At 45.2% G+C, this 13,728-nt stretch overlaps 1 protein-coding gene across 1 annotated transcript in view; it reads right to left on the bottom strand.

The window, feature by feature from the left end:
* Positions 1 to 3,895, bottom strand: part of URB1 (URB1 ribosome biogenesis factor) — a 56,075-nt gene extending 52,180 nt beyond the window's left edge. The window contains exons 1-3 of the mRNA XM_086462040.1: positions 3,769 to 3,895; positions 3,287 to 3,426; positions 1,248 to 1,399 (exon numbers count right to left, since the gene is read on the bottom strand). Coding sequence (XP_086318166.1) covers positions 1,248 to 1,399; positions 3,287 to 3,426; positions 3,769 to 3,895 — 419 coding nt within the window. The remainder of the gene's footprint in view (positions 1 to 1,247; positions 1,400 to 3,286; positions 3,427 to 3,768) is intronic.
* Positions 3,896 to 13,728: the final 9,833 nt, after the last annotated feature.

Here is a 13,728-nt window from a genome sequence, read left to right as displayed (position 1 = left end):
ATTCATGGGAGTTTGCCATTTATTTCAATGGGAACATGACAGGAACACTGGGTACAAGTCTGCAGACCTCCATCATCTGATTAGTCACTACCCATTAAGGGTTTTGGAATCTGTCCATCATGTTACATTCATGGACAATCTGTAAGAAAGCCATATGAGTGAAGCGGAGACCCCATCTAGATGTACCACCACGATAAAGTCCCTTTGCACATCAGACATAGCACAGAAAAAGCACAGCATATAACATCAGAAATCTGCAGCCTCCTCTATGCAGGTTCTAGAAGGATTTCTCCAAAAGCTGTAATCTTTAAGTGCTTAATAAGAAGTGCCGGTCTTGTATAGTTTCAAAATTTATTTACAATATATCTATCCACCTGTATTTGGGATACTCTGTACAGTTAAAATGCTTGTTCTAATAAGACGAACTGAGTGGTGCAGTAAGCATGGTTGTGGGCAAAAACTGGAAAGCAGAAAATGCTCTTCTAACTCTGGCCTGTCCAAAGACCAAAAGACAAGTCACTGGCGTTGGACAAGTCATTTGCAGCCTCTATTTTTTTCACTCCCTTCCTCATCCTCCCAGGTATGTATTAAAATTTCTCTGGCACTTGGATCTTCTCTCACCCTGTCCACAGAGCATAAGAAATCATTGTTTAGACTGCACTAGATAACACATGAATGGCCTTAGATTTAAGAGACAGAAAAGTTACAGAGGAAATGTCAGTCTGAAAGAAAAAATTCTATTATAAACATGGAAATCTGACTACAAAAAAATTCTATTATAAACATGGAAATCTGACTACAAAAAATACAGGAAAATGAAACACTCAAGAGCAGCTCTTTTTGCTATCACAAGACAGACTGCTCAGCATCTATGAACTACAAAAAAGCCTGTTCCTCCCTGTTCCATTGTGAAGTACCTTTCACTTCACAAACCAAGTAGCATCAAAATAATAGGACTCGATATCATCCACTTTAGCTCTCACCAGGACAGGCACAACGGATGAAAACTACAGCCTGGGGAAAGTATCATATAGCATTAGATTGTGTATTATATCAGAGCTTCCACCTTGCAAAGACTTCCACATGCATTACTTCATGAAATGTGGAACAGCATCATTAAATAAAGAGGGATCATTAGCAGTAAGTCAAGCTGAATTTTGCAATGTCTCGTACACATGTGCAAGACCCAGACAGCCCCTTGGGATCAACGGACAGAGGTTCTCTGCAACAGTACAGACAAGACTTACCTGTGATTTTCAGAATATAACGCAGCATAGACCAATCTCATGTAGGAATGAATCAACTTTTTGACTACGTTCATTCCCACAACAGAAAAATGGGAGAGGTCACTGGCTGTCCTCAGTAAAATGGCTTCTAGAGCTTGAAAGATTAACAGCATCTGTAAGAGACAGAAATATGTTAATATCTGCCATATCAAGTGCAGCTTGAAATTACTAGCTGAGTAAACAGTAACAAACACCGTTAAAAAAGAGTAACCCCACCACAAGAGGAAAGCTTCCACGTATGAAGACGAAGTTAACTTCTGAATTCTCTCCCAAATTAATCATAGAATCATAGATTCACAGAACGGTTTGGTTGGAAGGTACCTTAAAGACCATCTCGTTCCAACCCCCCTGCCATGGGCAGGGACACCTCCCACCAGACCAGGTTGCTCAAAGCCCCATCCAGCCTGGCCTTGAACACTGCCAGGGAGGGGGCAGCCATGGCTTCTCTGGGCAAGCTCTTCCAGTGCCTCACCACCCTCACAGGAAAGAATTTCTTCACAATATCTAATCTAAATCTCCCCTCTTTCAGTTTGAAACTATCACTCCTCGTCCAATCACTGCAGGCCCTTGTAAAAAGTCCCTCCCCAGCCTTCTTGTAGGCCTCCTTCAGGTACTGGAAGGCTGCTATACGATCTCCCCGGAGCCTTCTCTTCTCCAGGCTGAACAAGCCCAACTCTCAGCCTGTCCTCGTACAGGAGGTGTTCCAACCCTCTGACCATCTTGGTAGCCCTCCTCTGGACTCACTCCAGCAGCTCCATGTCTTTCTTGTGTTGGGTGCTCCAGAGCTGGATGCAGTACTCCAGGTGGGGTCACCCGAGGACAGAATCACCTCCCTCAACCTGCTAGACACATGCTTCCTCTTCTAAAGGATTCCTTCTAAAAGTGCGAATTTTCAAGGAAGCCCCTATACCAATACTGTATGAAAGACCAGAGAACCACAAGAGGTCAGCTGACTCCTCTATTTTTCCGGTTGCTAAACTCATGAAACTCAGCAACAGGGAGAGATAACCTTTGCTGGAAGCCCAAGCCAACGTGCTGACTGAAGACCTGTACAATCCTGGACAAACAAACTGAATACAAAAAAGGGTGCCTCCTCACCCGTGAATCGAGACCTACACGCACATGCACAACATGCACAACGGCCACTTCTGCGGTGCAAATCTCAGCACAGGCTGATGGATCCTGAAGGCCCTTTTCAAGCTGGAGGCCAAGGCCTAGGGCTAATGAGCCAATGCTTTAAGAGACAACTACTATTAAGTGCACAGTGAAACATACTGGAGAAAACCATCAGAGCTGCTCCAGTCTTGCAATCAACACCTTCTAGATGCACCCAGAGTCTACACAGCACTAGTACTGTGTTCAACACATTTCGCTGCCATTACTGAAAGGACCTCGAAGAGAGCGTGTCATTGACTATGACAGAGGTCATCATTACACAGACAAAAATGATAATCTAAAGCAAAGACCGACAAGTGGAGGTTAAAAAGAACACTATCCAATTTTACATTGAAAGCAGATTTAAGTTAATAATGCTGCCCCAGTATTCAGAGCTGAAAAAATTTTTTAATTCTTTAGTTTATTCATCATATTCTGATGAGGAAAAATTGTGGCCAGATCAGATGAGAAAAATTAGATCAACTTTACCAGCGGCTTCCTAGAAATACTGATGTATCAGGGAGATGTCTAGTGATCTAAAAGCAATTACTTTCATGGGACTATTTTTTTTTTGTTTGTTTGCTTAACTGCTTCTTTTGACTCCCTCATTTCATAACATTTTGATAATATTTAAAGAACCTTAACAGCTTCGTTTTGGTTTGGCGTATCATTAAACCCAGGAACATCTCTTCTACCACCCTGAATTCCAGAAAAAATAACCAACAAACAAACCCATACCAAATTATCAGAGTTATTTACGCCACAAAGCATTTATTTGGCGGTTCCTTTCCCAGTTGGGACGCTCACTGCCAGTCACTACACTACAACACCCATGGCCAACTTACTTCGCTTTCAGGCTTCCTTTCTCCGTCCAGAAGTCTGAATATTTCCACACACTCCATGGAAATTTTTAGGTATCCCTCCACCACATCGTAGATTTCAGGTGACGGCAGCGTCTTAGCAACGGCGACGAAGGTCTCCAGACCTGCAATGTGAGAGTTTCACCCGAGCCGCCCCCCAGGGCCCGGGCAGCCCGGCTCTGCGCCGGGGCTCCGCGGCGGCCCACGCCGTGCGGGAGCAGCACGTGCCCACGGTACAGCATCACCATCATCACCATCATCACCATCATCACCATCGTCGCCAGCCCCACGACGTCCCCCTGGGGACAGGAGACGTCTCCGGGCTCCCCGGGGAGCCGCTCCAGCCCCCGCCGTGCCGGCGGAGCATGCCTTTACCTCACGATCGCATCGCATCGCACCGCCCCGCCGGGCACAGGCAAAGCCACCGCCCCCCGCCCGGCCCGGCCCGGCCCGGCCCGGCCCCTCACCCTTCCCGGCGGTGGCGGGGTCCCGCAGCAGCGCCTTGAAGCGGACGCCATTGAACTCCTCCTCGCAGCAGGCTCGCTTGGCCGCCACCGGGCCAGCCTCCGGCACGCCGCGCCGCTTCACCGCCATGGCGCTGCCCCCGCACCTCCGGGGCCGCCCCGGAAGCGGCCGTAGCGGCGGCGCCGTGCCCCGGCAGGAAGCGGCGGCAGCGGCCTCCTCCCCGCCGTGGCCCAGCTGCCAGCTAGGGCGGGGGGACGGTGGTGCGCCCGGGCCGGGTCCTGAGGGAGGGCGGCCGCTGGGCCGCGCCTCTCCCGCCGTGAGGAGCCGAGGCCCGGCTGCAGCATGCGGGGGCGGCCTTTCCAGCCTCCACCCGCCCCGGGCCGGGCTGTCCGGGAGGTTTCCCGGCCTCGCTGCTCTTCCCGCCTCTGCCCCAGCTGCCCAGCAGCGCTGCCCCGCGGCCTCCCCTTCGCGGCTTTCCTGGTGGAAAATGTCCCCGCTCCGAAATTCCGCTCTGCTGGCGCGGGCGTCGTTTTGTGAGGCAGCCGTGGGCACTGGGCCGCTCGTTCCCGCCGACGGATCTGTCACGCATTTCAGTCGGGGCTTCCGTGCCGGAATCGGCCCTGTGCCTGCGGTCACCGCTTGTCAGCTGCCCTCCCAGCGGTGCCTTAGGTGCCGTGTACCGGCACTTCGTACATGTGCGTGAAAGCATGAACTACCCTTTGCCTATGGTGGGTATGCACGTGGTTGTCAGAGCAATCAGTGCCCAAGTTGACAAAAAGGGGTTAAAACCAGTTATCACACCTTTTCTTTCGCTCCTCTCTTAAGATGCTTTGGTCACCTCATTCGAAGGGCAGCCACGCAGTCCTGACTGGTACCACTGAGGGGTGAAAGCTTCTGGAGTAGGGAGTTTTCAAAAGCAGATCTCCAGCACCCTGCAACAGGCTCTCATCCATTGCTGATCGCAAGGCCAAGCAGGTTTTTGTCTCCACTGGCACCACAGTGTCACAGGGCAGTCCTGAACCATGGAGACACAGACTTCGGAGTGGAGGGGGAAAGCACAGGGGGCCGGGAAACAGGAAAAGAACTTCTTCAGATACTAGGGAAAAGGTAAAATGATTGTCATTTGCAAAAGCAATAGTCATAAACTGCTTTCCAACTAACAGGCTGTGTGTCCATCACATTTTTAAATCTGTCTGGTTAAAACGTCTTATACAAACACTAACAAACAAATAATGAGGCACTACACAAGGGTACTGCTCACCTGTCAGCCTGTGAAGCACACTACTCAAGGTGGCCAAATATATTGTTCTCTAGATTTTTAATTGAAACCAGAGGGTTTTCTTTCAGCATGAGTTATTCCAGGAGAAGCACAATGGTAAGGAGGAATGGAAAAAGTCTTGTTCTGATAAACTCTTAGATACAAAATGCCAACAGTTGAAACAGTGGTGGAAGATAAAGGAGACTGTTATATTATGTCAGGAAGAGAAAATGAAAATCAATGTAGAGATCTATCCAAATCTTTTTCATATTTACAAGTAATAAATAAAAGCAACACTAATATTTTTCTGTTTTTCCTAACATGAGTTTTTGTTAAAACTGGTTTTTAACAAAATACTGTTAAAAAAAAAGTGATCCAGAAGAGGGCAACATTAACAGCTATTCTACGATTTAGGATGGACAAATGCTCGATGGAAGATGCTGCAATATTTTGAGAACGGTTGAGTAAAATAAAAGAAGATGAAGTTAGAAAGCACAAAAGGGTAAAACAGAAAAAGGAAATGTGAAAATGTTAATTGCTAGATAGTAGGTACAAGGGCTTTTTTAAAGTAATTTAGAAGAACAAAGCTAAAAAGCATCTTAATGCTGCTAGTTACATCATACTCCAAACTCTGCTAATCATTCTTGGTATTTCCAGAAATACTGAAATTTAACTCAGTAGATTTCAACTATTTTTCTGCTTGTTTTGATGGCAGTGTCATTTGGAATTCACCATAACGTAGCAAATTCTATGCAAAGGCACAGGCCGTTCAATTCTTCCATAAAACTTTATTGATGGGTTGTTCTGGATGATAGGTATCCTTTGTTTCAACCTTACTATCTTCTTGGAAATTAATTGAAGGTATGCAGATACACAAACACATTTGCAGTTCCAGAAATTGGAGGGGGCACATAAAATGAAAAGGAAATAACATTCTCAAGAGGGAGTTGTTTTGGTTTTGAGGGGATGAAAAGGAAGGCTAGAGCTAGTAGAACTGTAAAAAACACCAGAAAATTAACACAGCTTTTAAAATGCTCAAAGCACCCATACTGATATCTTCCAGGTAAAAGTCAGACTTACAAGCCTGATCACCGTCATCACATCATATTTCATAGAATATCTAGTATAAAAATACTACTGCAAAATGGTAGTGAAAATTATTTTAATTTAAGATTTAAATTCAATTATTCTCTCCCCTCGCTGCCTGAGTAGCTGTCATAGGCTTTAATGAGCCTGGTGAGGAAGACTGTTAGTTTCACTTCAAGCCAGATTACTTCCATGTTTTTGCTGTAGTGTACTTTGAAGCCTATGTCCTTTTCTTTGTCTATTATATCTATGACAATTTTCCTCCCTCAAGTCTGTTTTTTGGCAAGCTCCATTCATGGACGCCCAATTGAAGAATGAGACATCAAGCTCAGACAAAGTTCATCTGCTCTGTTGTACCTACATGTTTAACATGTAAGCAGTGAATAAGCCAAGTATTCATTTCTGAGCTGCCCAGTTTTCAGTAAATTGAACTATACTCTGAACTATCTGTGATTCTTGTCAGATGATTGTGTAATCATATCCATGAAACACATTGCCCCTTTGGCATTTGCTAGTTTGAAAAAATTCCCAGTCCTTCGCATGAACCTTAGCTCTCGCCCTTGTTCAACAAACAGTTCCAGATACAAAACTAATAGAGCCAAATGGCCCTTTGCTACATCAGCCAAAATCTGACCTCTGAAGCCTTCCTTTACTGGCCTGAACAGTACCTACAGTAACAAGCCCCAGCCCTGAAGTCCTGCCTAATTCGCCTTTGTCTCCCAAACTTAAACATTATTCCTCGCTCTAGGATCTCACTCATGCAATCATATAGACAAAATCTGTTTTGGCAGATCAAGCCACTTCTTGCCCAACAGTTTCATCAAGGTCTGTCTTCTGATTTCAGCCATAAACACTCCTGTCCTGCTCACCCAGCCCCTATCTCTAGCCTTTAGCTATAGCTCAGCAATACTTGCTATGCCAGCCCTCAAGCTTAAGTCAGTTGATGCGAATTTACATCATTCCCTAACCATGCCCTGGTGACGATCCTTGCCAAACTCAGCCTGGTCTCCTGGCCCGCAACCTCACACTACAGGTGAGCAAATATCCCTATGAGTAGGGCTGCTGATAGACCTGTACCTAAACAGAGGTATACAGCCCATGCTAATCCCAGACCAGACTTGACCTTTAAAACCACTGACGTTTGGTTTCATGGAGCCCTTGCCAGTTACAGTACCACTGCACCACTACTGCTCTCTCAGGGGTGGTATCACTTAATGGCCACACATGATCCATGATCCCCTATTCCACACTAACTTTCGTCCAGAGCGTGTAGGAAATGCAGTAGTTTCTTACCATAAATTTTTCGTTTGATGTATAAATTAATTATGGAAAACATTCAGAGGGACTGAATTTCATCAGAAATCACATCTTTAAAACTCCTCAGTATTCTTTCATGGTTTACAGAATTATTTCACAGAAAAGTTTCCTTCAGTTTTTTCCCAAAATGTCAAGCTCCTGTGTGAGCTACAGCTGTTTATCAGATCTTTCTGCTTTCCAGCCTCTGCCACCTGAGGCACGGGATCACAGAGGGAGAAAGGGTGGATGCTGCCAAGAGATGGGCTAAGTGTCAGGACCGCCTCCTCAACACAGCCTTGCCAGAAGGGAGTATTCCCAACACAGCCCAACACTATCACGCCTTCATCATCATACACCCAAATTCCCTCTGCCCCATACTCCCACCACCCCGGCCCTGATCAGCCCAGTGCCAGCTCACACACTTGGAGATACAAACATTGCAGAGGCTGAATTCCAGAAGTTTAGAAACAAGGGGTCTGAGTGATGCGCAAGAACCGTGTATGGCCTCAGGAACTGAGTGGGCAGGCTGGGCTGAGGCAAGAACCCTAGTGAAACTGCCCTGCCGTGCCAGTGCAGTTACACCAATTTAGTAAAACCACAACTTTTTTTGCTCTTGATGCTGAAAAACAACATCACCCCTCCTCCTCCAGTCTCTTAGTTATTTCAGCTGGAGCAGCACTTCTCCGAATAGCTAAAGGAGTGCATTTTAAAACCTCACTAATGACAGTTTATCTTCCCTACCATTATCCTAGAGCCCTATTGGTATCAAAGGACCTAACTCGCCTGCGGCATCAGCAGTACGAATGTGCATTAGCACCAGGGTTTTGAGCCAGAGCACGGTGTGAGTCGGGAATCAGGCCGCTTGCCCAGATGCTGAAGATGGATGGAAAGATCCGAAAAGAAGGGAAGAGGACAGAAGAGCAGGAAGGTCGGTGAGCAGGCTGGGAAGGGCTAGAGGAGGCATAAGCTGAAAGCAGCTGTGTGTAGCTACTTGCGATAAGCTGAATAAACCCTTTAGTTCGACGTACAGAAAAGGATCTTTGGCACTATAGGATAGTTACATCCAGAGGCAGAAAAAGGGTGTCTTCCACATGTACTGAAATCCTTCCCACCATACATGGAATAATCTTCAACCATCATCAAGCCTGAGTCAGTTTAACCATAGTCATTGCGCCTCTCTTCAGAATTTACCATGGAACCCCTATGGTCCTGAGAGGAAAAGCAAGCACTTGGAAACAATGCAATATTATTTTCAAATTTTGTTATTTGCTTCTAATTTTGGGGTGCTCAGGTTGAATTACTGTGAGGTCTGGATCTCAAAACTACTAACTTTCACCAATTAGATATTGATATGGCCTACTTTTTTCTGAAACACTACCAGTTTTGTATGCCTCTGCATACCTAACTTGAGAGACCTTGAGGCCCGATTTTTCAAGGCTTTTGGAAAAGCCACCACTTTTTCAGTGCTTTGATATTGATTCTGTGGCTTTAAAAAGCTGCTGTCTTGAATTTCAAGTACACAAAATCATTAGTCATTTTGGAAAATCTTAGCCTAAATGCATATTAAAGGAGAAACAGTGACAACAACCAGCCAAAAGGCAGGCTCATAAACCCGTAATAAAGCACTTTCACAAGTAAACAGGCTTGTTTCCAAGACTGTGGTCCACTCAGCAGCTCTGTCCTAATGTCCTTCCTAAACTGAGAGGCAAGATACACAGTCTTTTCCAGTCCATCTTTGAAGATTTATGTCAGGAAGTGACCAGGGATGACTTATGTGCTTTAAGAGGGCAAGAACAACAAAGCCAGGACTTATTTCTTGGTGCGTTTGTTCTTCCTTCACCGTAGGTCTTTTTTTCTCTTGTTTCCAGCAGTAAGCTCTGTAAGATGGGGCATGCCTCTGACTTCATGTCTATACAAGTGCCCAGGTGTACTGCTAGAAAAAATAATCTGCATACAGGAGAGGTGCCAGTAAGACTGGCAGCATTCAGGAGGATGAGAGGTGACCTTTCTGCTGCACATGGTGAGGAAGATGGAGTGAGGTTTCATTCAGATGGAATGGAACACAAGGAGATTGGTTTTACAAACTTCACGTGTTACATCTTATTTCTTTTTTTGGTGAAGTGGTCAGGGTCTCTATGATGTTATTAGTTCGGCCAAGAGCTGACTGTGCAGGAAGCTGCTTATGACCACAAAACTCAAAACTTGTTAGCTAACTTTGCACTCTCTGAGGTGAGTAAAAAATTGGCAGAAAATAGCAAATATTTCCCCTCTTTCTAAACCTGTTGGGTGAAGTACTGTACTCTGTATTCATTCAAACTTCTACTCGGTATTCATTCGAACTTCTACTTATGTGCATGAAAATGTTTCCTAACTACAGCTTGTAGAATTGGTCCTCTCAAGTTCAAATTACTGCACGCTTGAAGATCTTGTTAGAACTTAAAATCTGTAGCACCCCGTGAGAACTTACAGCATCCAAAACACATTTAGAATTGAAAAAAATACAAGAAAAGCTTCTCTAAAACTATTTTCATTCTTGTATCCACAGAAATAGAGGTTGAATTGGGAAAAATGTGCTACGTTATTTTAAAAAATCGCCATATAGTGATTACTGTAAAGCATGTGCTTTGTTTTAACCGGTCTGACACTCATTTCCATAGAAACAGAGAGAGGATAGCAGCCCACTTGTTTGAACTGTCTTGTAGATTTCATCTGTGTCAGAATGTAGGAATATAAAGCATTTAAAAATGTGGGAAAAGCCTGCGGGTTTGTACTTTGATTTTTTTTTTTACCCACAAAAGCCAAAGAGAACATTAGTGAACTTCTTGGAAACTTTACTGTGGGAAAAGAGAATGAAAATGACATATGTCAGCTCCCAAAAAATTTACTGGGGAGAAAAGAGGAAGAAGAAGCAGTAGGAGGTATAGTGGGGAGATGTGTGTATATATGTGAAAAAGTATTTCAGAGATTATATATTTCTGATCATTTTTATTACTGTGCTATAGATCTTGTGATTTTTTTTTACTAATAGAAAATTTTAGGCCATCTAACTCAACGGTCTTCTATTATTTCACAATGTTTTTTTATTTCCTAACTGACAGCAGTAATTTCATTTGAATTTCCGTACACTAAGCCATGATATGAGTTTCAAATTGAAAGTTTGGCTGAAGTTCAGAGAAAAATGAATAATATGGAGAAAAAAAGAAATGAAGAGTTCAGATTTTGTCTTTGCTTTTTCAAAGCTTCCATGCAACGACACAGTTCCTGCATTTCTGACACTGTGAAATGACTTCTTTTCTCCCTGCATTCAAAAGAGAGAAACTGTTTGAAGCAGACATGATACCTCGCCTGGATTCTAGCTTTCAGGCTTTCATTTTTTCTTTGGGGAAAAAAGGAATCTCACTTCTGTTGCTCATAAGGAAAGGCCAAGGCTGAGAGATTCTGTAATTCTACATGTGGAACATGTCTAGATTAGTTCTGTTGTCTTCCAACTACTGAGCATTGCCAGCTTGTAGAAGCTGCTTTCAAGTCCATGGCAAAGCAGCACATTCTGCACCTCAGGACAAATAATACTTTCTGCCTCCCAACCTTAATGTTTTACACTGCTGCCTCTAGCTATTTAAGCACTACCCATCGCAGGGATTACCAAAAACCACTGCAGATTTTAGGTTATGGTTGAACAGCAAAGTATCCCCCATTCAGGGGAAAAAGAAAAAAAAAAAAAAAAAAAGGAAAAATATTGTCAATGCCATTTTAGTGAAAGCATGTCTTCCGTTCCTGTGGCTGCAATGTCCATAAGTTGCTCTCCTCCATAGGAAGGCTTCCCTAATATCCACACATGGAGCACCCAGCTGCCTGTTGTGTTATTCAGCCCTCCCTGCCTCACCTCACTGGAGGTTACCTGCATTTTGAACCTCTCCCAGTTCAGTCATTCCACTTGAAAACTGCCTTTGCCTTTGGGTTATACCTGCACAGTGCCAAACGCATACCAGGCTCATTCCTGCACCACTGGAGGGTCCTTTCTTACAGCACCTCAGGGCTAGATAAAGCAATGTTATCTCATTGGAAAGAGAAGATTCACAAGTTCTCATTAGGCACACAGCCCCACCGGATCTTCTGGTTCAAAGCCTTTCAAACATGAGTACAGGGTATTTCTCAGAGATTTTTGACGTTTTATGTATATATTCTTCTCTGTCGGTTGTGTGCTTGTCACAGATCCATTGTGTACTTGGAGTCACACACAGCAGGCTGAGTTGCCATCATTGACATCTATGTTCCAGGGATTAATGAGCAATTCAGAGACGAGGAGGTGACACGCTTCCTGTTACAGCTATGGCAGGTGGCCTGAGCGTGAGATCTTTCCTCATTGACTGTAGTGAGGAGTCTGGCATCCTGAAGCCATAGATCACCTGACTGCACTCACTTGAAGTTATGGTAGATACGTAGTAGCTATGGTAGACATGGCAGGTAGGAAGTTAGGGCAGACAAGTAAGTTCACTGTAGTCATCTAAACACCTTTTTAGAAGATCTGAGTATGGCCCCTAAAATGCTTACTTTTATGGAGGGGTAAAAATCTGTGCTGCTTGTAACATTCCCCAGCATTCATTTCTGGCTTTGGTGGAACTGACCTGTGGCAGCAAGTGCAGGAAGTGTCAGATTAAGTGACCAGGTATGGCAAGATGAAGGGAAAAAATGAGAGGAGTAGGCAGGAGACTCCCACAAGTCTCCTTCCAGTACCACAGTCGGAAGGCACAGGGTAACTGGCTCAATTCAGAGGCAAACACTGTCCTTATCTGAGGCAGCCAGAAGGAAGAGCTTCACACACCCGGCAGAGCTACTGTTCTCTCTTCCCATCCGTGTTTGCGGTTGCAGATGCTTCAGAGCTATTCCACTTTATCCTGTTATTTCGGCATCTTTGATCCCATTTATCTGAGTTCAGTAAAACTTGATGCAATGTCCCTGACCTCAGGCAGGTTCGTTTGAAACCCGGTTTGCCCTTATCTGCCCAAGACTAAGAAAGCGCGACTATAATGTATTTGTTATCCAGTTGTTGTTCTGTGTGTGGAGACAGAGAGGGTGAGGAAAGAAAGTGGATTCAGATCCAAACATGAAGTTCAAACTGGTCAAAGTTCAGTGTAACCTCCAGAAAGAGGTGCCAAAGTTTGGAAATTCATATCTGGACGTGATCCAGCTTCAGTTGGAGCAGGAGAAGAGGAACGGATTTAACGGAATTAGTTTGGTTCCGTCATCTCTCACCTACTCACGTTTTTTTCAGGAGAAAGATCAGTGTGAACATGCATGCCAGGATGTAAACAGCTAGATGTTCTTGCCTACCCACTTTATACCTAAGCACAACCCCAGGGCAGAAGATGCTTTCCTGCCCTGTTTCCAGTGTGGCTTCTAGGCTTGCTTTCTTGAGGGCAGCTCTTACAGGAACTAGGAAATGAGTGTCCTGAATTATTCTCTTTAGTCCCTAATAACTTCAAAGGAGCTAGAAATTATATTTGAAGGTGGCTTAGCAGGTTGTAACGACAATTTGTTTGAACTTCCCACTGGTTTACTTTTCAGTCTTACAAAAGATTTCAGGGAACAACCTGAACTCTCTCAAAGTAACTTCAAGATGTTTTCTCACTTTGCAGTGAAAGCTTTAAGCAAGCCTACACACTTCAAACTCAGCTATGCTGAACTACACAAGTCTTAAAGCTAAGGGCTGCGATAAGGTGTTGTCAGGCAACAACACGAGGAGAGGAAACAGAGAAAGGGAAAGTTTCTTTTGCCAAATGAAAGAGTCGGGGCCATTTCTTAACCGAGCTGTTTGCCTGCTGAAATCCCTCATCCAGAGATCCTGCCAGGCATAGCTGTCAGCTGGGTTTCCCCCAGAGACCTGTGAGCCAATGCATAAAGACAGGAGCCGGGCTGGAGCAGTAGGCTTGGCAGGGTCTGGCGTGCGGGGCGAGGAGGTCTGAAGGAGGGAAAGCAGGGACGTTGCGCTGCGGGGGACAGGGAGCGATGGGGAGCACCTTGCACCTGTTTCGGGAAAAACACAAGCAGGGAAACGTTGTCACATGAGTCGGGGGTGTGTGTAAGCCCGTGACAGTCCTCCAACCATTGCCAAACAGGAATGAGGGGGGAAAATAAGTGAAAAATAAAGCTCTTCGCACGGGGTGTGAAGGCGAAATCGAGCCTCTTCGCCAGGAGGGAGGTGCCGGGACCTCGAACTGCCCGGAGAGGGGTGGAGAGAGCCGGGGGAGGGCGGGCGAGGTGCAGCCGGGTCTGAGTCAGCCCGGCCCGCACGATGTGCGTTGAGGGCAGTGCCAGGCACGGC

This window comes from Leptosomus discolor, chromosome 1 (assembly GCF_034619465.1).
Source record: "Leptosomus discolor isolate bLepDis1 chromosome 1, bLepDis1.hap2, whole genome shotgun sequence".
Taxonomy (NCBI): Eukaryota; Metazoa; Chordata; class Aves; order Leptosomiformes; family Leptosomidae; genus Leptosomus; species Leptosomus discolor.
The sequence above is the reverse complement of the archived record's forward strand: the minus strand, read 5'-3'. Positions and strand labels throughout refer to the sequence as shown.